The 26,971-nt window shown below is 42.9% G+C and overlaps 1 protein-coding gene across 1 annotated transcript in view; it reads right to left on the reverse strand.

The window, feature by feature from the left end:
- LOC310790424 (cadherin-12-like) overlaps positions 1-26,971 on the reverse strand; it is a gene marked incomplete at both ends in the record, with an annotated part of 138,763 nt that overhangs the window by 56,448 nt on the left and 55,344 nt on the right. Inside the window, 3 exons of the mRNA XM_083652111.1 lie at positions 14,159-14,346; positions 22,099-22,266; positions 24,579-24,698. Coding sequence (XP_083508237.1) covers positions 14,159-14,346; positions 22,099-22,266; positions 24,579-24,698 — 476 coding nt within the window. The remainder of the gene's footprint in view (positions 1-14,158; positions 14,347-22,098; positions 22,267-24,578; positions 24,699-26,971) is intronic.

Here is a 26,971-nt window from a genome sequence, read left to right on the forward strand (position 1 = left end):
AGACACATCCACTGAGACATGCTTGTGATAAAGGGCTATATGCAAACTCGATTTGTAGCAAATCCATCTATTCAATGGCTTGGGGTATTCACTTTGTACAGTGAAGAGATAGTTCTTTATTTAAATGGATGCGCTGAATTTGCGCCAAGTAGGCTAAGCCACACATGTTGTCATTAAACAGTGCCATTCCTCCGCTAAGTATAAACCACATTTCAATGACATATCTGCTATCTTTTCTTCTCCCAGGAGGGTGTACCTAAATAAACACGCAACTGGTCAAATAAAGACATTTTAATCTGCCGGGATGCCTTTTACCAGGTTGTAAATGTTGTTTTAACCCGTAAATGGGTTTTAACCCGCAAATGTCCCTGCTCTGTTTGTGTATAGCAGCGTGTGTGTGGTTGTGTCCTTGCATGCCTCTTGGTGTACAGTATGGCTCTCTGTGTGCACACATTTGTCTGCGCGTTTCCCTGGGAATCCTGCGGTGGCTTCACCTATTGTCTCCCATAATCTTATGTTTTGCAGATGGAATGTGCAAACCCGCTCCGTGCCTCCATGCCATGTTCTTCTCCTCTCCCCCTGCAATGGCAGACGGGGAACCAGACGATCATCCTTTGAACCCATTACTCAGCCTGATCCTCTTATCATAACCAACCTTCCCCAGTCCCTAATTTGGGCTCTGCCAAACTCTGCCGCTCTGGGTACAATGTGGCTTTCGTCTCGGTTCTGCTGATTTTTTTTTTGTGGATGTGGGGGCGAGGGAGGGAGAGAAGTCAGAAAGAGAGATAGGGAGAGAGGTTGTCTAAATACATTTGCACACCTCTCTCTGGGGATATTCCACCAATCTGAAATGAGACAAGTCTGTGGGCGGGTCAGTATTCTGGGAACGACTCATAAAGTCTTCATCTCAGCTACCTGTCTTCCCAACACACGTCCCTCTCTCTCTCTCCCTCTCCGTCCATTCAACACCATGTTCACTATTCCACATGGGTGGAAGCGCATGTCATTTAGTAAATTACACTGTGGGGGGGGGGGGGGGGGGGGGGGGGGGGGATTCAGCTGAAGGGGCTCAGAATGTCCCCTATCCCACAATGGCTCTGTGCAGTCACCTCCCACTGTAGGGAACACATCACACAGCCTCTTTGTTATTATGGCAGCATATCAAACACTGGGAGTGAAACAATAGGAGGAAAGATGCATCCCTGCCTATCCATCCAGGGTATTTACGACGTAAACAAAGAGATGTCCTCATTTACAGCATAATCACATCCCGTCCCATTCTGTAATCCCATTAGTCTCAATGAGAAGGTCACTATACAATGATCTATAGCCACCTAAGCCACAGTGGAAGTAAACACCCACACACACATGTACAGTACTAGGTATGCATGATAATTGTTTTGTTGTTGTTTTTTGTTTTCTTTTGCCGATATCCGATATGCCGATATTTTCCAACTCTTTTGGCCGATTGCCGATGCTGATACGAATGCAAAATCTTTCCGCCTAATTTCAGAGAACATCAAGTCTCTCTTGTAGTGGAATTAACACATTATTATGCCTACTCTTATCGTGATTTACATAACTTTGGTTATGTAAAACATTCTGTTATCTTTTTTTAATCTTTGCCAGGAGATAATGTGTTCGGTCGTGTGTGTGTGTGTGTGAGTGTGTGTCTGTCTGTGTGTGTGTGTGTGTGTGTGTGTGTGTGTGTGTGTGTATGTGTGTGTGTGTGTGTGTGTGTGTGTGTGTGTGTGTGTGTGAATGAGTGTGTTCGCTGTTTCTCTGTAGAGAGAGCAGTGCAGTGGGAGGCAGTGCGGGGAGGCGGGGCTGTAGGGAGCAGTGCAGTGGTAGGCAGTGCGGGGAGGCGGGGCTGTAGGGAGCAGTGCAGAGGGTGGCAGTGCGGGGAGGTGGGGCCAGGGATTCCGCTAGGATTTTTTCTGGCCGGCCAATGGAGCCGGCAACATTCCAGGATTCCGGCCTTATAGAATATTTACCGGCCCAGTCAAAATGTAGCCTATTGAAAAAAGATAGATCTAGCCTAATAATTTCTTAAATACATAACATATTATTGTATATATTTTTACCAAACAAAATCTTAATTAAAAAAAAAAAATTGATTTCAAAATAATTATCTAACTATTCACTGTGGTCTGCGCTTGCGAGTGCAAAGGGAGCGAGCTGCACACCACTCCTTATTTAATTAATTAGGTTTGGGTTTGCAGACCCATTAAGATTAAACAATAAAACACAAAAAACAAAAGCTATTATGTAATCGTCCAACAAATTTATTTTATTATAGTGAATGAACTCGTCACAAACTTTGTGAACTGAGTTTGTCATATTCCCGTTTAATTAAGCCTAAAGAAAGACACTGGCGGGCCTACATTAAATGTCTCTTTGCATCCAAGAACGTGAAATTAAATAACTTGAAAGATAATCTAAATTAAGAAGTTGCCTACCTGCAACAAGCCAGAGATGAGACGTGCAGTCAGTCAAACTTTATAGCCTATATTTTCTGAAGCGGGTCTATATTGACAACGATGACGAGGGACTGCAGCTGGTTGACACGCGGGCATCCAACTCGCTTTCAGAACGGACTTATAGCCTACTTCACCACATGAGAATATTTGCTTTACTTTAAACTGAAGGGCAAAGGTAAGAGCCTTGTGTTACCTGTAGCCTACATCTGAGAACGAAATCCCTTGTTGCGTGTTGTGAGCTTTGAGATGATGCTCCATAAAGTCGTTCAGACAAATAAATGAAAGCTGCCCATTAAATACTCCATGGCAAATCAACTGAGGTTATTAATGCTGAAATGATGTTGACATTAGTGGCTAAATGAACAGACATAATAATAAGCTTTACAACCTGCAGAGGACCTCTCTGTCGCTGCGAGAATTCTCGCAATACGCCTGCGGCAGTTTCTTCATGATGAGCGCTCCACTACATGTGCAAAGCCAACTTGCGATTCTTATCAACCCAACTTTTCCTCGCTGTGGCGGCTTCTCATGGCTGGTTGGATCTTGTTCTGGACCATCGTTACATAAAAAGAACTGGCCGTGGATGTCTGCGTTGACAACTGGCTGAAAGATGTCTGCGTTGACATTTCGGTCTCTTCTGTCAAGCCAAAGCGATGTCGGCTGAGGGGCGCTGTTGGCTGCAGCCTGCGGGATGCTGCAGTATGCAGCTTTGGTATGGCAGTTAAAGAGTGTCTGCTGTATTTTTTCTCTTTTTCACCCAACACTCAACATAACAGCGGGGCGAAAATATATAATATTTAAGTCTATATTTAAGTTGTAGCTTATGGCAACATCACTGGTCACACAATATTGGGCTATTTTATATAATTCATTTATTTATTTGGCATTTCCAACCGGCTACTTGAGCCGGCGACCTTTTATTTTGCTGGCCCACGGCAACAAATACCGGCTAAAAGCCGGCAATTACCGGCTAACGGAATCCCTGGGTGGGGCTGTAGAGAGCAGTGCAGTGGGAGTCAGTAGTCGTGTTTCCATTACTCTCAGAAATGCGCAAAATCTATATATCGCAATAGAAAGTGGGTAATGGAAACACGTGAATTTCGAAAAACCTCCCAAATATCGCAAAAAGTTTTTTCGCTCTCATGAGGTGGTTTTTCAGACGTGTCGATATAGAAGTTTATCGCAAAAGTGTAATGGAAACACATTTTTCGCATTTGCACGTCATGTGACCCATATTATCCCTTGGAAAAGGAGCGGAAAATAAGTTTGGTAAGTAAGGTTCGATAGCCGTGTCAAAACCTCTGCAGCAAGTGGAAAACTTTGAAGCAACGCTACCTAGCAGAAAGACGAGTGTTATGCAAAAGCGTAGCCGGGCAAATTAGATAATGTTTAATGGCAGAAATCGGTCCATGGTGACAGCAGGCTGCCTGTGTGCGCGCATTTGGCACAGCGGCGAGATGAGAGGATGAAAAGCACACACTGGTGCGGTGGTGCTGTCTGAAGTGAATACAGTGACTGTGAGTAGGCTAATACATTGCACACGTTTCAGGTGCAATTATAGAACCAAATCAGCCTTTTCCCCCCTCCATCTCTAAATCGGACCAGTTGTAGGCTATTAGGCTACCTTTTTTCCTCTGCCTGTCGCGCTGACTGCATTCACGCAGCCAGCAACATTTTGCGACTCATTTTCTTTTGAATTGATAATCAGGCTCGTTTATATGCATTGTAACTTCATGTTGGGATTTGCATTGACCATTGGTTGGATTTGAGCATGCAGGGGACGGGATATGGGGCAGAAGATCCCCGTGCGTAATCACTGTGGCAGCTGCTGCAACGGGGAATCACTCAAACGCAACTTCAATGGAAACGCCTACAAGTCGCAATTGTACATTGTCGAAGTTGTAGAAATATCGCAATTCTTTTGCGAAAAACTGTAATGGAAACACAGCTAGAGACGCAAAAACGCAGCCCAGTGTGGGAGCATTTCACGCTAACAGTACACCTCTAGTACCTCGTCAATGATATACCACGTTAAAACTCAGCACCCGACAATTGCATTGCCAGGCGAAGATGGAACATCGTCCTCCCAGCAAACTATCGTATCTCTAATTGCCAAGAGAAGCTGTAGTGATGTCCGAGCAGAGAAAATAACACAGAAGATTTGCTTTATGGTGGAAAAGGACATGCTGCCATTAAGCGTGGTCGAGGGAAAGGGATTTTGCGAGCTACTTGGCTTGATTGAACCAGGCTATAGGGTCCCGTTGAGAGGCACAATAACTACCCGTATTGAGAAGCGGTACACGAAACATAAAGACGGGCTTAAGGAGCAGCTACGTTCCACACACACACACACACACACACACACACACACACACACACACACACACACACACACACACACACACACACACACACACACACACACACACACACACACACACACACACACACACACACACACACACACACACACATGGGAGCCTGTACACTGAGCAGGGAATCAATTATTCACTGAGCTGCATATTTTGGGGGATCAAAGGATCACACCTTTGTGAGCTTCTGCACTGTGGGGCACTGTACAAAAAATTTACCACTTAACATACCTCAGTCTGATATATCAGGAAAACAAATGGAAATTTGCATTCCCCCAAATGACGTTTTAGACATCAGAAATACCCCGGAAGGCACAACAGTAACAAAAATAGATGCTGCGTTGCTGCAATTTTTCAATCAGATTAAATTTGTATGCCTGAAACAAAACGAATAAAAAATACATGTATTAGCGCTCCTTTAAGTGTCAATGTTGTGTGCTGTATTTGCATATGAGGCAAGACATTCTCTATCTTCCAGTAGAGAATGTGACTGTAGAGCTCCAAAGTTTTAGGGGTATTTAGAGGGGTGTTTTTGTCAGGAAAGGCTGTGGGTTAGTAGTGGCAAATAGATATTGCTGAGATACAACTATCAAAATACAACTGCCTGTAAATTATTTCTCATCAATTTGTTTTATTAGGTATATTTCAGCAGGGCCGCTGGAAGTCATTTTAAGGGGGTGCTGCAAGGAAGGGACTTTTGGCACCGCCCGCAAGGGCGCCACCGAAAAAAGATGTTATTTGGACGTTTGGATATTTTTTTGCCATATTTAAAGGAATATCTCATTTTTAATTAACATTAGGATTATACTGTGTATAGTGTTTTCTCCTTTTCTCACTCACTTTCATGTCACCACCTTCTTTCCCTTTAGGTCGTTTTACACTACAACAGACAGCAACACAGGCAGAAACACTGAGCTTATTTATTATAATATTTTATTATCTTATTATTATAAACCAAACATCAAAAATAACATCTCCACCCTCTTTGCTTTGCTCATAAACCCTAAATATCGCAGTATAAAACATATAAAACACATTTGAATCATATATATATATTTTTTTTTGAGACTGCAATTCCAATACAAAACAGCAGAGGGTGCTGCAGCACCTGCAGCACCCCCCCTTCTCGCGGCCCTGGCCCATAGACTATTGTTGTAGCCTGGTAAACCAGAGGGTGACGCAAAGTCACATTTCATTTCGTTCTACCAGACCGTCTGGCCTCCAGCTTTCACCCAGTTTTTGCAGTGGGCGGGAGTACTTTACATGACAGACAACTCCTTCAGCCAATCAGTGTTGGATCCAGTGAAATCCAAATCCACTCAGGAGAACGGCGAAAACATATTTTCCGCTGAGAAACTCTGTTGTTGAATACGCCTGTTCTTGTTTAACTGTTGTTATTGAGTCTATTTCTGCAATAACTGCACTTTATAGCTGTTTAAACTCGATGAACGTTGACATTACTTCTCAAGGCAGAGAGCCATGGAGGCAACGATTACTGTTTTGCCAGTTACAACAGACGGTCTGGTAGAACGAAATGAAATGTGAGTTCACGTGACTGGCTGGTTTACATGTACCAGGCTAATATTGTTGCATGATCAGTGAGTACAACTTTGGACTCTTGAATTTAGAGACAATCAATGGCACTACCTGGTTAAATGAATAAAAATCGAAACTATTGCAAAAAGTTTCAGGATGAGGATTTCACATTTCTGCTAACTTTTGATTTTTTGGTGCATCATACCTGTATGAAGTTTCAAAATTAGACATCACCATTAGAAAATTGTAATGACTACTCTCACAAAAGTATTGCTGACATGAACATAAAAGACATTATGGGTTGCTATTGCCTGTAAACTTGTGCTATCTGAAGACCCCCCACCCTTTAATTTTTTGAAGTATTGACATATTGCAATTTCTTCTGCCAAAATTGTTCCCAAAGTGCATTTTGGAACAAGACAGGGGCAGTGCAAAGTGCATTGAACTTCACACAGCAGGGAAAACAAATGGCACTCACCACAGGGATTCTACTACATGGTGCCAGAGGGAAAGATAGATAGAGTGTGAAGGAATCAATGTGCAAGAGCCTGGCTGAGTTTGCAGGTGAGGTGGAGTGTGCATGTAAAGAGCATGGCTGAGTTTGCAGGTGAGGTGGAGTGTGCATGTAATGCAGCCTCAGGCCTGTCTGTGTCAAGTCCAGTTTATTTATATAGCACTATCCACTAACCTGACGCTGCCAGATGGTTTGGAACACAGAACCATCTGGGTCTTTGTCATTGGAAACTGTTTCAAAGGTCAGGCATTTAAAAAAAATACCTAGCAGGTGATTGGATGAACCATCTGTCTATCACGTCTATCACAGGCTCGCTTCTCGCTGTAGTCACACCTAAATCCCGCCCGTAGCTGCCTCTGGATGCTGATTGGTCCGGCCCACTGCTAGGACGCAGTTAAACCAATAGCTTGGAGCGCCACAAGATGATCAAGATCACGTGATTGTGATTTCGTAGATCCAGCTGCCTTACAAGGTTACTAATTCACAGGCAAAGGGTTTCACAGAAAATAGTCGGGCTAAGGGGCCCTTTACACGAGGACGGTTTCCTATGGTGACGGGGAATTATTTTATCGTTAGTGCCTCCCTTTTAGACGGCGACGGCGAATTCGCGCTTAGGAAACGACACATTTTGAAACCACCCTCCAGAGTGGAATTCTTTGGTACGCTCCCCGCTGATAGCTCCATGTAATCGCTTTGAGACGGCACATTTCAGAAACTCTGACGTGCCTGCACACGCGACACACGTAGAATTAAGCGTAGAATTATTCACAAGTGTTGGATTGGCGGTCTCCAGTAAACCAATCACATTCTTCCCTTCCAAGGTCCCGATCCACCGAGATACTCCAGTCCGGTAACTCCGGTTGCGGCTGCATGCTGTCATCTCTTCATGCCAATTTGGATATCTCAGCGCATCACAGATCATAGACTGAATAAAACTATTCAACCTACAGGCAAATACAGATCTGTTCAGCAGGGCAGATGGTCTCCCAATATAGAACGTTAACTATCGGTGACATTCCTGATAATATCCACTTCCACGATCTTTATATGTTGTAAACACATAACTTTCACAATAGTGAACAAGCACCCCCACTCGGCTCATTCAGGGCAGGCTTAGTTTTATAACTTGTAGGCTACCTGCTGCTCCTGCACATCACAGCACAGACTAAATGATGCAACATAAATATAGCCTACATTGTGTAAAGTCATGGCATAAATGTGTTTTTATTGAAAAAGTACGTGTCAAGTAAGCTAAGTCTTGTTGGAGCGGACATCACAGTACAACCGTGTTATGGTTGTCACTCGACTATAACACGTATTTGCGACGGATATATATACGACCTGGATTACATGTATGTTTCACATAGTTGTTTTTACGTTTTATTTTGTCCAATATTGAAATGTTCTAGAATTGCATATTGTGTTAAAGGAACACTCCGCCCATTTTCAACCAGCTTTGTATCATTAGAACATCAGTAGTATATCAGAAAACTGTAAACGGTTTTGAAGTCTGTCATTTAATTTGACAGTTAATGAGTGTTAAAGTGTGGACCAGTGACATCACTCTCAATAACTGTCAAACTATTCATCATTCATCTACCGTAAATTCCGGACTATAAGCCGCGGCTTTTTTCCCGTTTTTTGGCCTTTTTTGGCCCCTGCGGCTTATATAACGGTGCGGCTTATCTATGGATTTTTTCAGAAAAAAAAAAAAAAAAAACTGAATTCTCTCTTCTTTAGCACTCTTTCTAACTATAAATCCACTTCTGTTTTAATTTCCTCTCTTGCCCTCTTTTCACCACACTGTATGACACTGTATGACACTGTGTGCACTGTAAAAAAGAAACACAGGTGGTGTTGTGTTATGTTGTTTTGTTGAAATGTTAATAAATGGGAGCTTCCTCAAACAGCCATCTCTTTCCCGACAATCCCCTCTGTGCATGAACCCTTACATATGGTAATTAAACATTAAAACACAATAAAAAAAATAAAAAAATAAAACATTAAAACACCCGCGGCTTATAGTCCGGTGCGGCTTATATATGTAAAAAACAGTCAACTTTGCAGGTGCGGCTTATAGTGCGGAATTTACGGTAGTTTGACAGTTATTGAGAGTTGATTTGAGTTAACACATTGGGTGCCAGCCATGTTTTCATTCCTGTAGGTAAGTTGTGCCAGGGGTGTTTTTGACGATTCTGGCTCATTTTAGAACAGCCGAGGATTCTTTTCTGTTAAGAATTCATGAACATCAATCATCTAAAAATAACTAATAGAATGTGTGCTTTCTCTGTCTAAAAGAGTTAGTTTGCAGAGTTAGTAGTTATGTAGATATTAGCCGTTGAGTACAGCATGGTTTCAGCGTCTGGAAATTTATTCAGAGATAAATGGCTTTTTGTGAAACAGTCACTTTAACCATTCATTTTTGGCATCAGTAAGACCGTCAGACATTCTAAACAATAGTTTTGAACAGTAATTTCCTCCATAACAACAGGAAACACCCCTCTCATTCAAACTCCTCCCTCCGTGTGTCTTCTCCTCCTTCCTCCTGGCTTCAGCGGGCGTGTCAGAAGCGCGTTGTGCTGCCTGCCTGTCTGTCTGCGTGCCTGCCTGCCTGCTTGCCTGTCGGGCAAGACGAGTCTGAAATGGATATGGATTACTGTAAAATCGCGTCGCCATTTCCTTGAATGGCTTGCTTCCGCGGTGTGTGTGTGTGTGTGTGTGTGTGTGTGTGTGTGTGTGTGTGTGTGTGTGTGTGTGTGTGTGTGTTCGCGCGTTGCTGCGCGGCTCTGGGGGGAAGGGATCTCTGTCCGTTCTGTGTGTGTGTGTCCGGGCGAGGCGGCTGCTTTTGTGGCTTTTGGGTCCCGTGGCTGTGACTTCTCTCGGTCTCTGTCGCCACTTAGTGGTCGGTAAAATAGATTACACACATGCTCTTGCTCCAAATACTTATCTCGAAGATGTAAAAGGGGTTGATTGATGTCCCACTGTCAAAAAAAAAAAATCTTTATGTAAGACGAGTTAGTCCGTCCTTGGCACTTAAGCGCTGGATTATGTAAGACGAATTAGTCCGTCTCTGGCACTTAATGTGTTAATGAGTTATTAATTTGAGTTAGTGTGGACCAGTGATGTCACTGGTCCACACTTTAACACTCAATAACTGTCAAGTTAAATAACAGACTTCAAAACAATTTACAGTTTTCTGATATACTACTGATGTTCTAATGATACAAAGCTGGTTGAAAATGGGCAGAGTGTTCCTTTAACATAAATATGATTTCTATCTACCACTTAGCCTACTTAGGCTGATTTGGTTGCTATTTCTTGTCGAAATGTATTAGCCTGCATGCTGGGAGATTTCACATGCGAGTCTGTGTGTGACTTTGGTAGGGGAGCCAGCGCAGTGAATAAGGCCTGGTTTTGAAAAGCGGTAATCGCTAAATTAACGCCAGGGGGGAAGATAGCGTGAGGCCGGTTTAAGGCCGAAACGCCCATTCTGGCCTATTCTGGCACTGCGCCACGCCTCTTCGGTGTAAATCGCATTTCGGGGCCTAAAAACATGCTATCTTCCCGAGGCAGGCGCAAAGCATGTTTTTTTTGCGTTTAACGCCACTTTAGCGCCTATGGCCAGGGGGAAGATAGATAGATAATATCTTCTTGGAGCATAATATGACTATAGGGAAACAGCAGTAGGGTTGCTGGATGGTAGTGAGTGAAACAGCTCACAGCACACCACAATATTTCTGCATTCAGCACCACAGGAGCGACCCATAGCTGTGCTGTTGTTGTTCAAAGGCCCCCATACCACTCAAGTGCTGTATCCGCCCACATCCATGACGCGCTTACTAACTAGTAGAGTGTCAACTCGGCATTGATATAATCCATCATACTGCATCCCGCATTCATCCTGAGAATATTTTTTTTTATATTCACTTCATGCTGGCTCGCATAGTGGCATCTTTTTGTAGAAGAAGACTGTGGGAAGAGCCGGCACAGCCAGGCATTCTTTGTGAAATTGTAGTGTGATAGATAGATAGACAGACAGACAGACAGACAGATATATAGATAGATAGATAGATAGATAGATAGATAGATAGATAGATAGATAGATAGATAGATAGATACTGTAGATATATAGATAGATAGATAGATAGATAGAAAGTAAGTAAGTTGGGGAATATATATGCCGAATTGAAGAGTGGTCATTAAAAGAATACATAAAATGCCCCCCCCCCCCCACCCCCCCCCCGCCAGTATACACCACTTGGGTGGCTAACTTATTACTACTTGGTATACGTAGTGATAGAGGGGCATTGAGACTGTATATGTCTCGCCCACCCACTCACTGCCACGAGTGAAATAACAGCATGCTCTTTTGTCTATAATGGTCAGGCCTGTAGCTCTAAGCATGACATCATTCCTATTTGGATGCAATTGGACATAAAGGACACTCAACTCTTCAACTCAAGCTGGCAAAGGAAGGTAATAGTTTTAATGAGGAGAAGTGCAATTAAGAAATATGATGAATTACATAAATAGACGGATTTATAATTTGCTTATAGACGTTAATGTGCACATTTGTACCTAATTAACTAAAACACTGAATCATAAACTTGAGGTCATTATTTCACTCCCAGTATGATAGAACTGCATTTTGAAACACAACTCACTTCCTCTTAACATATAATAAAGTGAATAATTGATAGCGCAAGTCTTATTTTAGACGAGCTGCTTAGCAGATGAGAACTCGTTGCAGTGGCTGGACCCCTCTGTGTCTGCCTCTAATTTTAGTCTGCGGCTGCATGTCCTTTTTTCACCCTTGGCACTTAATATCACTGGCACTTTGCCACATCTTGCCATTAGTGAAGAGACACCATGGGCCTGCAAATACTGTATTTGGTAAAAGCACCATTAATATTAAATGGGCTAGAGCTACTCTGTGGATCAAAGAAGCGACATCCAAAAACCAAGGCCTTTTTGCGGTGGCTTGCTTTGCCCCGGGCACATTAATCCATTTAGCAAAGAGACCACATGGCATAATAAATGAGCCCTGACATGCTGAGTGTATACTTTATATAGCACAGGCGCTTAGAGAGAGCCTTGCCATTGCACTCCGCTGTACTTGAGGGCATGGACAGCAAGGTGGCAAACGGTTAGACCATCATCTCACAACTGAAAGGACACTAGGTTCAATCTCAGCCACGGCCACGTGTCCCATTGTCGTGGCCTTGATCAACGCCCTGAAGCCCTACCAGCTCACTTATGAGACTGCTTCACGTGATGGTCGTGACACCAGAACTGCCCTGCCTTGCAGACGAATGAGTATGAGACAAACTCTCTCTATGTTTGACAAAGTACAGCTGAATCTGATACATGTCCATCTAAATCTAACAAAAGATAGCTAAAGCTGACACAAGTCCACCTAAATGTGACAAACGACATCTACGAATGAGAAAGGTGTGTGAGAATGTCATTGAGTCAAGTCTATCTAAATCTGACAAACTCCATCTACGTAAGTTTGACAAAGCAGAGCCATAAACCTGACGCAAGTTCACCTAAATCTGACAAAGAACATCTGCGAATGACAAAGGCGGCTGAGAATGTCCTTAAATGGCCCACCAGCATACTGTACATGGCACCAAACCTGCAATTGCAGCAGTACAGGACTTGGAAGCTCCTAGGAGCGGGCATTGACTGTATGGACATCATACGCTCCTGGCTGGCTGCAGTCATAAATCCCACCCCCGCCATATTAGCAGACAGGGCATGAACCAAACTAAACAATCAAAACTTCAAATACATTTTTTCCTAAAGATGTTTAGGTCATTTTAGGTAGTTCTTATCACACTGATGTATGTTCATTGTTCAAGTACTAATTTTTTGGATACGTTTCTTTTTAAATAGTTATTTGACAATATAAAAAGGGCTGATTAACAGCTGTGACAGCTGAGGGGGCTCAGCCCGCTGCTCGACTCTAATGCACAGACTCCGGTTACAAATGACATCAAACAAGCAAGATGGCAGCTTGCTGAAAAGAGATATTTTGGCTTCATTTTTGCATACCGGTAAAAAGTGGACAAACATTGCCCATTATACAGTCAATGGGTGCGAGTATGAAGAAATGCCATTTAGTCTATACTCCGCAAAGATCTTTCCTATGTGTAATATATATATATATATATATATATACTGTATATATATATATATATATTTATAAAACGGCTCTCTCAAATCAAGCAATCTGATTGGTTCACAGCCATTGTATAATTCCAGTAACCGAGTTCAATAACCCATGGCCATGGGTTATTGGTTGCCATGGCAACTCTCTTACTAAAAGGCAGCGCTGCGCTCGAGTTGGGCTTTCCAGAAAGCTCTCAGCTTCTCAGCAAGCGCCAGGATTGGCCAATGTCAACTTCAGTCTCCAGAACGATCCAATCAAATCACCCGCATGTCTATCTTCTTGCTAGAGGTCCCGCCTTACACTAGTGTCAAAACAAAAAGCTACTCGCTTGCAGCCAGAGACGCATGATGGCGCAACTCTCTAGGCTTTGGTTACCTCAAAAACAAAATGGCGGAGACAGCTTTCAGATCCTTGTGAATCGATCTTCGCTTATAACTTTACTAATACTTCGCAGAAAATGATGTTTTGTACAAGAATAGACGCGGGCTAATGTCTTAACCCCTCTCTCGCGCGCCCTCTCTTAACCCCGCATTTCTAAATAAGACGTAACGTTACTTGGTGTCAGCATACGGCTCTGGTGTCGGGCTCTGCAAAAAGGTCTCAGCAAGCGCCAGGATTGGCCAATGTCGACTTCAGTCTCCAGAACGATCCAATCAAATCACCCGCACGTCTATCTTCTTGCTAGAGGTCCCGCCTTACAGTAGTGTTTCAACTGACTCTATCAGAATAAAATGCCAGTCGGACTTATAGTATTATTATTATTATATTATTATACTTGGAAACCGTTTTATAAAAGCAATATAGCACTCGAGCAGCGTGTGTTGTGGAATATATCCCGCTGATAAGCTGTTATCCCACGAGGCCGCAGGCCACACCACAACACACTTGCTCTCGTGCTATATTGCTTAAATATATGCTTCATGTTTTGTCTTGTGCTGTCTCCTTGTTTTTAGTTGTTTTAATTCATTTAGAGTATAATGTTTGTATTTTGATTGATAAAGCACCTACAAAATGCTATACAAATATAATTATTAGCTCAACTATCACAGAAGTACTGTGAATCATGCAACTCTTGTCCTACCCTTTTGAGAATGATGATCCCCTCTTGGTTGTGTTCATTGGTGGTGATGTCAAACATGGCGCCTCCATCTCCCGGCACGATGTTGTACTCAACTTCTGCGTTTTTCCCGATGTCCAAGTCGTGAGCTTTGATCCTCCCCACAGCAGACCCCACCGCAGAGGACTCCGGAACTCTCAGGTGAAAGAAACCTGCCAACACAGAAAACAGCACACGGACTCACACTCAGCCATTACTAATGTAACAAAGAAAAAATACTTTGTTACAGGAGGCTACTTACATATTTTGGGGGAATATCTGTATTTTACTTACTGTAATTGTAAGTAGGCTACAATCCTATTTACAATCCTATGTGGCATATTCACACATTTACTGTACATTGACACACATTTATTGTATACATTCCTTCATATACACATATTTAAAATAGACACTTTACACCACACTTATTTACTGTAAATTTACATTCCTTCATACAGTATGTATTTATAATCACCACACCTATTGTATATAGTATATTTTGCTAATATTTTGCTAATGTCTAAATGTACCCTTTTTGCCTTGCCTGTTTTTGACTTGTGCATACCTTCCTTCCTTCCTTTTCTGTATGTACTTTGAGAGCAAAGCAAAGCAAACAAACAACAACAAAATCATTGTATGTGTACATACTTGGCCAATAAAGCTGATTCTTATTCTGATTTATATTTCTGTCAACTTTCACTTTTACTCCAGTACATTTCCTAAAAACAATTGTACATTTACTCCATTATATTTCAAACAAGCATCTTTCTTACTCGTTACTACAAAATAAAACTAAAAGAAATTTGGTCGCCTGCCCTGCAAGCAAGCAGGTTTTGCGAATCAGTGCTCATATAGCTTGCAAGTTACGTTAATCACAATCCACACTCTATTCCAGTTGGTGGCGGTAATGCACCATAATGCTGTTTGCCAACCACTATAAAACTCAAGAAGAAGAAGATTTCCACTCAAGTCCAGGCATGTCAGATGGAGATTAACATGAATCGACGATGACTGCTTGCTTTTTTATTAACAGCATTTACTTGTACCGTAAATTCCGGACTATAAGCCGCACCGGTGTATAAGCCGCACCTGCAAAGTTGACTGTTTTTTACATATATAAGCCGCACCGGACTATAAGCCGCGGGTGTTTTAATGTTTTTTTTTTTTTTTTTTTTTTTTGTGTTTTAATGTTTAATTACCATATGTAAGGGTTCATGCACAGAGGGGATTGTCGGGAAAGAGATGGCTGTTTGAGGAAGCTCCCATTTATTAACATTTCAACAAAACAACATAACACAACACCACCTGTGTTTCTTTTTTACAGTGCACACAGTGTCATACAGAGTGGTGAAAAGAGGGCAAGAGAGGAAATTAAAACAGAAGTGGATTTATAGTTAGAAAGAGTGCTAAAAAAGAGATTTTTTTATTTTATTTTTTGGAAAAAATCCATAGATAAGCCGCACCGTTATATAAGCCGCAGGGGCCAAAAAAGCCGGTAGTTAAATACTTGAGTACAGTTAATGCTTAAAGAATTACAGATACTTTAAAGCCCCCCTCCAGTCATTTTTGTCATTTTTAAGCTATTTCATGTGTAGCCGTGTTTTTTCCTGCTCTGCTAATTAGCCAAAGTGTTGCCACTGTATTCTGTTGACAAATAACCTTATGTTGGGCTCAAACTCTTAAATTGGCTCACGTGCTAGAAGGGGGTGCTGACGTCAGACTTTATGGTTGTCAACGCTCACGTATGCGGACTTGTCATATTAATAATATACAATATAGTGAATACAATCTGCCGTTAGCTTGGGTCACTTTTAACCAGTTAGAGTTACGCTCTTTCAATTTATTTTGCTTATATGCCCACCAGCTTTGATATCTGTTGGCTGGTTATACTGATATTTATAACAATATGTGGCTTCTGGGTGAACATTTAGCGGAGTTGAGGCAGCCATACTGTTTCCGGTCTGACCGGCTGGAAGGGAGACAGAGATTGTATTGAAGGTGTGAGCGAGGCTCGGCCAAAACACACAGGAGCGCAGAAGCAGCAGAGCGCACTGAGAGAGTTATCCTTTTTGGACAACAGTGCTCCAGCCATGACGTTGCAGTGGAACATCTTACCAATAGACGAACTTTGGTGCACAAGATTAGACTGGTGACGTAGTTGATGACGGCGCGTGTAGTTTTTCATTTCCACTGTACAGCAGGACTGTACACAGGTGGAAAACTGACTGGAGGGGGGCTTTAAGACTTTTAGTCAAGTTATATTCTAATAGGCAACTAACTTCTACCAATGTCATTTCCTGGTAAGATATCAGTGCTTTTACTCAAGTGTGGCTTTCAGGTACTTCATCCACCACTGCCCTCGACATCAGATGGAAGCACTTACTGAGCACTTCACATCCTCTAGCCTTAACGCAGTCTCTTACCCACCTGCGTAGGTCTTATCTGCCCACAGGCAAGGAGCTGAAGGACCCTGATGTATAATATGCTCTCTGTCTGAAGTCAAGCCTGTAGCTATAAGCATGACATTATTCAATGTTAACGTGTTCTCAGACATGAGGCTTATCAGCTCATTGTAATTGGATGGATCAACCTGTAAGATCAACAAAGAGCCCAGGGGCTCCAACAGCAGAGCCCACTGCTGTGGACTCAGGAAGACATCTAAGCAAACAAACAGCAAAGCCCACTGCTGCTGTGGACTCAGGAAGACATCTAAGCAAACAAACAGCAAAGCCCACTGCTGTGGACTCAGGAAGACATCTAAGCAAACAAACAGCAGAGCCCACTGCTGCTGTGGACTCAGGAAGACATCTAAGCAAACAAACAGCAGAGCCCACTGCTGTGGACTCAGGAAGACATCTAAGCAAACAAACAGCAAAGCCCACTGCTGCTGTGGACTCAGGAAGACATCTAAGCAAACAAACAGCAGAGCCCACTGCTGTGGACTCAGGAAGACATCTAAGCAAACAAACAGCAGAGCCCACTGCTGCTGTGGACTCAGGAAGACATCTAAGCAAACAAACAGCAGAGCCCACTGCTGCTGTGGACTCAGGAAGACATCTAAGCAAACAAACAGCAAAGCCCACTGCTGCTGTGGACTCAGGAAGACATTGAAGCAAACAAACAGCAAAGCCCACTGCTGTGGACTCAAGAAGACATCTAAGCAAACAAACAGCAAAGCCCACTGCTGCTGTGGACTCAGGAAGACATTGAAGCAAACAAACAGCAAAGCCCACTGCTGCTGTGGACTCAGGAAGACATCTAAGCAAACAAACAGCAAAGCCCACTGCTGCTGTGGACTCAGGAAGACATCTAAGCAAACAAACAGCAAAGCCCACTGCTGTGGACTCAGGAAGACATTGAAGCAAACAAACAGCAAAGCCCACTGCTGTGGACTCAGGAAGACATCTAAGCAAACAAACAGCAAAGCCCACTGCTGCTGTGGACTCAGGAAGACATCTAAGCAAACAAACAGCAGATTGCTGCCATTTATCACCAAACACCAGACACTGCTAGAAATGTCTCTTTGCCATGTTTCCTGTCGCCCTCTAGAGATGGCTAGCTGTAAGAACAATGGTATGTGTTCGTTGAGAAGTCATCATGGACACGGTGTAGATTGTGCGTGTGTGTTGTGGAATGTGGAGTGCTGACAGAGGAGAGATAGAGAATAGAGAATAAATACTGCGTTCAAGGCTATTCATTCATTTCCAACATCTTTTAAACATTAATTTTATTTTTTCTAATCGACAAATTTTCAAGGATTTTCAAAGCCTGTGGCAATCCTGTTAAGTAGATACAAGATGTTTATTGTCACTCGATGTACAAGTAGATGCGGTAAAATTCTTGAGCTGTGTTGTGTTCCATTACATATCGTTACCGTCATCATCATCATCATCATTGCCTCATCATTATCATCATCAGTATCTACGTATGTCCACAGTAAACGTCAGTCATGTTTGTCATGCGTCTTATTGGTACATCAACATTAGAACATCATCATCAATATTACAAATCGTTGTCTGTGCATGTCAAATCTGTACATGTATATTGCAGTTGCCCATAAATAGTAGATTGCATATTGCCCAGGGGTACGGCAACCATTTTAGGGAATCCTCAGAGTATAGTTCTGCTGTCTATTTTCATTCAAACATTAAACTAGATGTTCCTATTAGTGTTACTATGTTAATTCTGATGGGTCTCATAGTTAGATTACTACTTTAATCTATATTGTAAAAAAAAAAAGAAAAAAAGAAACGCTTTATCATGCTTTTATTTTTAAGGCAAAATCACTCAACCGGAAGAGAAATTGTAAAAAATTGCTGCTGAATTCACGGGGGTGTTCTTGCGGTTTCCCCATCACACACGGAAGAACAAACAAAAGCAAAAAATGACAGCGTTTTCGCGTGAGGAGTGATGACTGACAGAGGTTTTGAGTGATAACTGAGGCATGTATTGCAGGATGAATGACAGCGTTTTCATGTGAGAACTGAAGGCGTTTCAGAGCACACGCGATGCAGTTTACTGTGATACACAAGAGCTGACAACGCTTAGTCTGAAGAATGATAGCCAATACCCTGAGGTAGGAGGATGCCCTAAAATGGTTGCTGTACAGGGGTTTGAGTTATTATTGGGTAGTTTTATTTATTGTTTAGGAGTCTGGTGGCTTGGGGGATGAAACTGTTTCTCAGCCTGCTTGTCCGAGTTTTTGGGGTTCTGTATCTCCTCCCTGATGGTAGCAAGGAGAACATGTTGTTGAGTGGGTGGGTTGAGTCTCCTCCAGTTCAGGCAGCTCGCAGCCTGTTACGTGCTGGGCACGTAAAACAGGGTGGCCTGATGAGGCTAGATTCATTTACTTTGTCAAAGGAAGACGAATGTCTTTAGCCTTATTGTCCATTTAAGAGACAGTTCAGATGTATACAGTATATCAGTGGCAAAAGTATCAGCTCCCGATCAAAAATAACACAGAAACCCATGTCTAGGCTATTCCAGAGAGGCAAGTTTTATGTTTAGAAATGCAACAATCACAGCCACTGCTACCCAAGAGCTGAGGACTACATGGGCACCATGTGTTTGTCACCTATTGAGGGAGAGAGAGAGAAAAAGACAGAGGAGTTGGGGCAGGGCAGAGGAGTTGTTACGACTGTGTCGTTTGTTTTTCTTCTTTTCTTTGTGAATTATATAGTTTATGTGTAGACTCGTCAATGGGCTGAGAGTCCGGTCCATTTTCCTCGTCGTTAGCTATTTCCGTGACATACTTCCTGGTTGCGGGTGTTTATCTTGTGGTCGACAGTGTCTTTGGCCCAGTCTTTCCCAGGTGCAGCTGGTTGGAGATTTGGTTGCTGATTGGATTGCTGATTGGATAGCAGCCCTGTCTGTCTGCCTATATACAGGACTCACTTTCAACATTACAACAGAGTGGTACTGGAGTGTGAGACCTGTACCCTCTCATCCGCGCATTTACACACCATTTCATTCAATTGTTTTCCTTTGTGCATTTTGGTCTTTTGTTTCTAATCATGGTTTTTTCTTTGTGTCTTGCAGGAGCGAGGCGCTACCTTTTGTGGTAGGGAACAGCAGTGCCGACCGAGGGGTTAACATCAGGTATTGAAGGCGGCGGCCTGCTGGACCAGATTTCCCTGTCAGCTAGAGCGTCCTCGTTCCCCCTTTCCCTTTTTGAGCAATAAAACCATTTTTGTTGCAAATTTGATACTTGTTTCTGCGTATTTCATGTTACAGTCCTAACCCTAGACTTGGGGCGTAACAGGAGCCATCATACTGCACTTGGCCATAAACCTCTGTGCTGTGACGGCATTATGGAAACACCATCTTTTCTCCACAGCCAAAGAGCTTGACTGTCTGCCTGCCTGTATTTACATTCAGAGGAGACCACAGAGTGGCGCCTCAAAATGCCTGTATCAATACAGAGCAGTGTTTGCTTTCCTGTCCTACCTCTTACCGTTTTGGAATATAAATGATTCTGCACTCTAATATTTATGTTGAATATATATATATAGGCCTATCATGTTTTCACACATCAATGAGTTTACAGTACTTTTTTCAGCCTACCTTGTTACAAAACCTGGTGGACAGTAGAATAAAATGAATGTGGTTTTGCAGCTTAAATAACATTATAATAACATTTTAATAGACTGACTCAAGCTCTGGTGCAGCAAACCTGCTCTAGAAGATGGCCCATGAGCACAATAACACCAACCCTGATTTCGTTGCTGTCAGGTGGAAACCCTGTATCGAATTTGGTCATTTTCTTTGTATTTCATAAATAGATTTAGTGGGTACCCAAAAATAACCTGTGAAAGTTTCAGGTTCTTTGGACCAGCGAAATATGTTATATTATTGGTTATTAATGTTGCTATTACTATTACACTATGTTAAAATGGGAAAAATTTTCTTCCTTGAGAAAATTTGCTTTTTTGACACGGTTTCCGCCCGACAGCGACGATTTATTTACCAGATGCAATCATGCCAAATAAATAGGCCTGTGCTTATGACAGTGCATAATGACAAAATAATGAAAACCAATTACAAAGGGTAGAGGAGATGAATGCACTCTGCCCTGGTGTAATTGCATGGCGTTTTCTTTCAGAATAGAAGGTGTGAATCAGCATAAGGTCATCCACATAATTAGTATTTTATGAAAATGGAATTCTTGTTCCACAGTATAATACTCACATTTTGTACAGGCTTTCGTTGTTATGGTGGCTTTTCAAAACGCTATGGGCCCTATCTTCGTACAGGCGATATCTCCTATTAGCGTTTGCGCACCTGTTTGCGCGTGCCTTAACGCAGGCAAGATAACAGTCCGCCTTGGGCATTTGTCCAGGTGGTATGCCGAGTTTTGCACCCCCACCCAGCAGCAAAAAAAAGCATCCCCACCTCACAGGAGCATAATTGTTATGATTTATACAGAAATGTAACTGTTTAAAAGTGATAGAATTGTCTGGTAGACGTGACCTCCCTGATTTCTAAGTTAAAACAGCCCCGAAATATGTTGGGGATGCAATTCTCGGCGGGGATGCGGAAACGTTCACGGCACGTGTCGCAGGCGCAAATTAGAGCCATGCCAAAATCATCTGCGCCCCAAAATGCCTGCGCAAACGGGATTTGGGCGGTCTTAACTACCAGAATTATTCACGGGTGTGGCCAGGCAATGCTGGGCATTACGTCAATCAAAACCAATCAGATTCCCATCTCGCAATGGCTGTTGCAATTACAGCATGCAATATGCTGTAATTCTCTCCATGCGTAATAGAGTGTACTTACTCGTGCGAGGACAGAGAGAGATGGGGAGAGCTTATTGACAGATCGTCTGTCGTGCCAGCGACCCTCTGTGTTATGAAGGTAAATAGCCTATGTCCATTGTCCAACAAGTTTTCTCAATTAATTTCCCTCTATGCGATGTGATAAAAGTTTCTCAGTGAGTTATAGTTGATTGCCTCACTGAATTATCTGCTAATACCCAATTTTAGTAGCATAATTTGATGTCCTGGAGTGGCAAGGCTGTGTGTAATGACATATCTAAAAGGAATTTTACTTTGCACTGTGGTGCGCTGCACGGAGATTACGGTGTGCTCCCAGCGCAGCGAGGTATTTAGCGCATAAGAGGTCCTTTTCAAAGCTCTTAGCGCAAAGTAATTGCGCGCTGCTGACGATAGGATAATGCCATCTATCTAAGAAGATAGCTTATTTGAATGTCCATACTCCTAAAAGCAACATCAGGAGAAAATTCCCCTGAAAGTTTGGTGAACAAGCTTGATTTGTCCTGAACAAACTTAGTTTGCTAACAAATTACAAATATTTAATGATCCTAAAACTGTTCTTTGTTATATTGAGTGTGTTTCACCAGACCGTGTCACATGTGTGTTCAGAGGGAATAGAAAACACATTAAGGCAGAAAGGACACTCACTTTTGGAGAACCTGGGCGGGTTATCGTTGACGTCGCTGAGGGTGATGTTAACAGTGGTGGTCCCGGCCAGGCCCCCCAGCTGGCCCCCCATGTCCTTGGCCTGGATTAGAACTTGGTACTGTTCCTTCACCTCTCGGTCCATATTGGGCAAGGCTGTCTTTATCACCCCTAGTGTAGAGACAGATTGATGAGCAAAGCACATCATAAAGAGAAAGAGGGAGAGAACGAAAGAGAAAGAGGAAGAGGAAACAATAAAACTCGCTGAAATATGTTTGGCGCCAAATGTACAATTGACTCCGCTCCGAGAAGCCCACTTAGAAAGTACTCCGCAGTAAGAGTTTGCACATGTGCTAACCGTCCAAGGCTGGAATGGAGGTCATTTCACAAGCAGGAGACACTTGACATTCAACAGGGAACTTTGGTGAGGCCATATAATGATTCACTTGAGGATCAGAAACCCTGAGATCAGAGAGCGTTTGTACTGCAGATTAATACCTAGGTCGGTGGGAGGTTGTCAGGCTAAAAGCAAGCTCTGAGCGTAGGTGGGTCTGCCCGTTTTCCCTCCAGTTAATATGGTGATGATGCTGCATTTGATCCACAGTCTCCAAAACATGTGAATACAAAATTGAAAACCATGTTGATTTTTGACATTCCTGTCATCTCTCATCTTTTTTTTTTGAGTTGGGGTCTCCTCTGAGAAGGATCAGGCATGGTGATTTAGATGTGTTGTTGCTACCTTCCTTTTCTCTCTCGCCCACGTTTTATTCCCTAATGCTCCCTAGCCTGGTGAAAACCATCCTGATCGCCTGAACTCACTTTCTGTTTCACTTTCTGTTTCACCTCACGGATCAGTCTAGACTTCCCAGCCATTCCAGAGTTTCTCTGCGGAAAAGACGTTTGCGCCGTTCTTCCGAGTGGATTTCGATTGGATTTTTGGCTATGCTGATTGGTTGAAGGACTAAGGGCCCTATCGTCGTACAGGTGATATCGTTTGCGCACCTCTTATGCCATCTTCCCTGCGTCTTATGCAATTGTCTGCCTCCACCATCCAGTTTTGCCCCGGGATCTAAGCGCAGACACAGGTGTAGGCGTGGCCCAGGCATGTCCACGCAGAATACTGGCCTTTGCGCGCCTCTTATGCTATTGTCTGCTTCCCACAAGTGTAATTTTGCACTCTGGCGAAGATACCATCGCCAGGTTCCGAGCGTAAACACAGGTTTGGGTGCACGTGTATATAACTATAACTGCAATAAAATAGGTTTTGAAGGGGAAGGCATCTTCTCTATTCACACTTCCATAAAATCCCTGTTCAGACCGGCCACGGAATTGCCTCGAGGCAGAGGCCGCTTCCTTCGGCGCCCATGTTAATGGATCAGGTCGGTCACACTGTGGCACGAGCACCAGTTTCGGCTGGCTATTTATACGAAACACCATAGAAACGCATTATATTGTAGATGGTCATATCTCCATCATATCACCACCACAGAAGCACAAATATATCTATCTGCACTGATGCACATTTTAAATGCAATATATTGTAGGATGATGCTCTATCCGGTTTTAAATTATCACTTGCCTTTTGAAAAATGAATTACCACTAAAGTAAATAAGGATAACCAACATGTTTTGGTTTGTTTATAGGCTACTTAATTTATTCAGGCCTACAGTACATCTCATTACTGTATTTAAGGAGAGAGAGAGAGAGAGGGAGGGAGGGAGGGAGTTATCTCGGTCCCCTAGGCTTTCCTAATTATTGCCTGAGCACAAGTCATGACTCTTGCTGAGAAAACAAGGTCTCCGGGCTGATGTCAAAACTTAGTATACCCACTACAATAAACTAGACTCCACCACTGGTTTGCCGCCTGACTTTGCAGCAGCGGCCATAGCACATACCCTGTCAGGATCCTCACGACAAACAAAACACACAGCAGTTTGGGCACATTCTGCTGCTTAGAATGCGGGGGGGGGGGGGGGCATGACATCTAACTGAGCAAGCTGTCAACTGTGCTAATAAGATCCTTTTACTCCCAAAATCTGTTCCCCCCCCCCCCCCTTATTTTACATCATGGCTGCTATTAAGCAGTAATTACTATGGTGTTTTCACAATGTACTTCCCAGAGAACACTTGTCAATCTACCAGTGTGGGAAATACTGCAACGTCTTTTTCCTTGGATTTTCTGTTGATGCAGTTTGTTTTTCTAGGTGGCGCTCTTTTCTTTGCCTGTTCAGCCATGGTGGCTATCGCTGCTCATGCTAACTACCCAGCTGTTCTTCCGTTTATTCCAAATAAACTGCTGTTGCTGCTTCCAGAAATGTGAAAGGCATCACTTCCAAGTGTTTAGAACAACAAATGTATAAAAGGGAAAAAAAGAAAAAAAAACGTTCATGAACTATGTAACTACTGTGTTATTTTAATAGACGGTAAAAAAACAAATGTATTTATATGAAAATGTCATGATTTAATACTTTGACTTTTGTACCTGTTTTAGGGTCAACAGAGAAGTATGGCTGGCCATGGAGGATGCTGTACACCACTCTAGCACTGTTTCCATAGGTGGGGTCATCCGCATCTGTGGCTGTCACTTGAGTCACATACGTCCCTGTGAGGGAGAAAAAGACATTGCATTTTTATAATAATAATAATAATTACAATAATAATAATAATAATAATAATAAAATCCCTTAACAGAGCGACTAGTCTCGCTGGCCAGCCTCCTCTCCCTTCCGTCCGAGGAGTCTGGCGCCGCAGGTCTCCATAGTGGGATTGCGATGGGTGGCGCATAGCGGCAGTGCCCTTGGAAAATAGTTTCAAACAATCCAACTTGCCGTTTTCAGCGTGTAGCAACGAGCTAGCGTGTAGGTTTCTGCCGTTATCTTGCTAGCTAGTTAGCGTTGTTGTTTTCAATGAGGCGGCAGGGCACTATTTACAGCCACACACATGGAGGAGGGAGGGGAAGCCGCTCTGATTGACATGGTCGGAGCCAATGACAGAGTTTGTAATAAGCCGGGAGCGGACATCCGGCTGCCACCGAAACAGTCGCTCCAATGGGAGAGCAGAGTAGATCAGGGGAGGGTTTATCCCAGTTATGGAGACCTGTGGCGCCAGACTCCTCGGACGGAAGGGAGAGGAGGCTGGCCAGCGAGACTACAGAGCGACTGATCTGACTGATCTCATTTAACACGAATGAATGATGGATCACAATTCATGAAGCTACGGCATAGGAAAGTTGAAAAGACCTTTGGTCTGGATCCTGGAGTGTATCGAGGAGGAGTGTTGCTGAATGGTGCTGGGGAATTGTTACAGTATCTTTCTGTTGTAAGCTTTTGATTTGAACATTTGTAGCATTACTAAGTGGCTGTTAGTTGAAAAAAAGCAGGGGTAAAAAGTCTCTTTGGTGCAGCCATTCATTAAGTCACCATTAAGAAAACAAAGGGCCATGGCGGAATAGTAATAAGATGGCAGTCTTCCAAATTCTTGCAGTAACAGGGACAAAGTAATTACTTGTTGGAGGTATAGCTCATCTCCTTTAACTAGCTGGCATTGTAAATTCCATAAAAGGTTAATACAGTACTCAATAGTTACAGTCCTGCTCCGCACCCCCACCCCAAAGATAAGGACACGAACACAAGGACTAAAAAAAGAAAAAAAAAAGGGAGGGGGTGATTTTACATACACATACCAATATGCATACATATGCATTCATTGTAGGCTCCAGTACATAGTATTCTGTTCTGTCATGTATATCATTCCATCATTGTATCAATCTTGAGGACTCAGAAAAATAGTCAAATGGTGCCTGCATATGAGAGAGAGATAGAGAGAGATACAGAGTTTTTGGCATCAGGCCATTCTTGTGGGTACTTCTCTATAGTGTTGTTGTAGAGCACTTATATGCTATAGTGTTGTTGCTGTAACTGTGTATCTCACTACTGCTGCTGCTGCTGCAATAGTGTGAACTGTCCCCTAACTGCTGCTGCTGCTGCTGCAGTGTGAACTATGTCACCTAAAAACTATGCCCAAAAAATCCAGACTAGAAAATAATAATAAGGGGGATGTGCCTGGAACCCTTCTTCATGCCCTTCTAATGGGTATAATGGGCATTTGTTAGGCCACCCATCCAGCATCACCACCAGCCATCAGGGTGCATATAGAATACCCACGCAAATAAAGGGATGAATGACATAATAAAACAATAAATACAATATATAGTAAAAGAGGCTACAGCGTAGTTAGGAGACATTATAGCTGCTGTATGTCAACAATTCCTCTGAAATATGTAGTGGCAGTGTTTCTATTTTTATAGTAAGGTTGCCAAATCTTGACAAAGCTTTTCTGTTGATTTCTCAGATACATAATACATCATACAACTTTCCGAAAAGCATCTTTTTATACAGATGTAGTCAAATTCAGTAGAAAATGTAAGCAACAAACATCTGCCTTGCCAGCCTATAGTCTCAGCACCAGCCCCATTTTCATGCTGATACATGTTACTGCAGGCTGCAGATCTCTAGTCTGGTAAACCATCCGGTCACGTGACCTCACATTCTGTTTCATTCTGCGGAAAACACCCGCAGTTTCCGGAATTACAGAGTGCACTAGCCAATCATGGACCTGCCTTGTAGTTGACATCGTAACTGGACGGTCAGGGACGCCGTTGGCCAAACAGCAATGCCTGCTCCCATAGCTCTGTGGCTGCCTCCCGGAGCAACGAACAGTAATGTCAATGTCTGTCAAGTTTACACAGTGTAAGTGCAGTTACAAGAACTAAACAAGAGCAGGACAGGAGTACTGTCGTTTTCGTCGTTCTTTTAAGTGGATTTGGATTTGACTCAGTGTTTCCCACAGGATTTTGAGTTGTTGTGGTGGGGGACC

The sequence above is a fragment of the Poromitra crassiceps genome (assembly GCF_964638095.1).
Source record: "Poromitra crassiceps genome assembly, chromosome: 2".
NCBI classification, from domain to species: Eukaryota; Metazoa; Chordata; class Actinopteri; order Beryciformes; family Melamphaidae; genus Poromitra; species Poromitra crassiceps.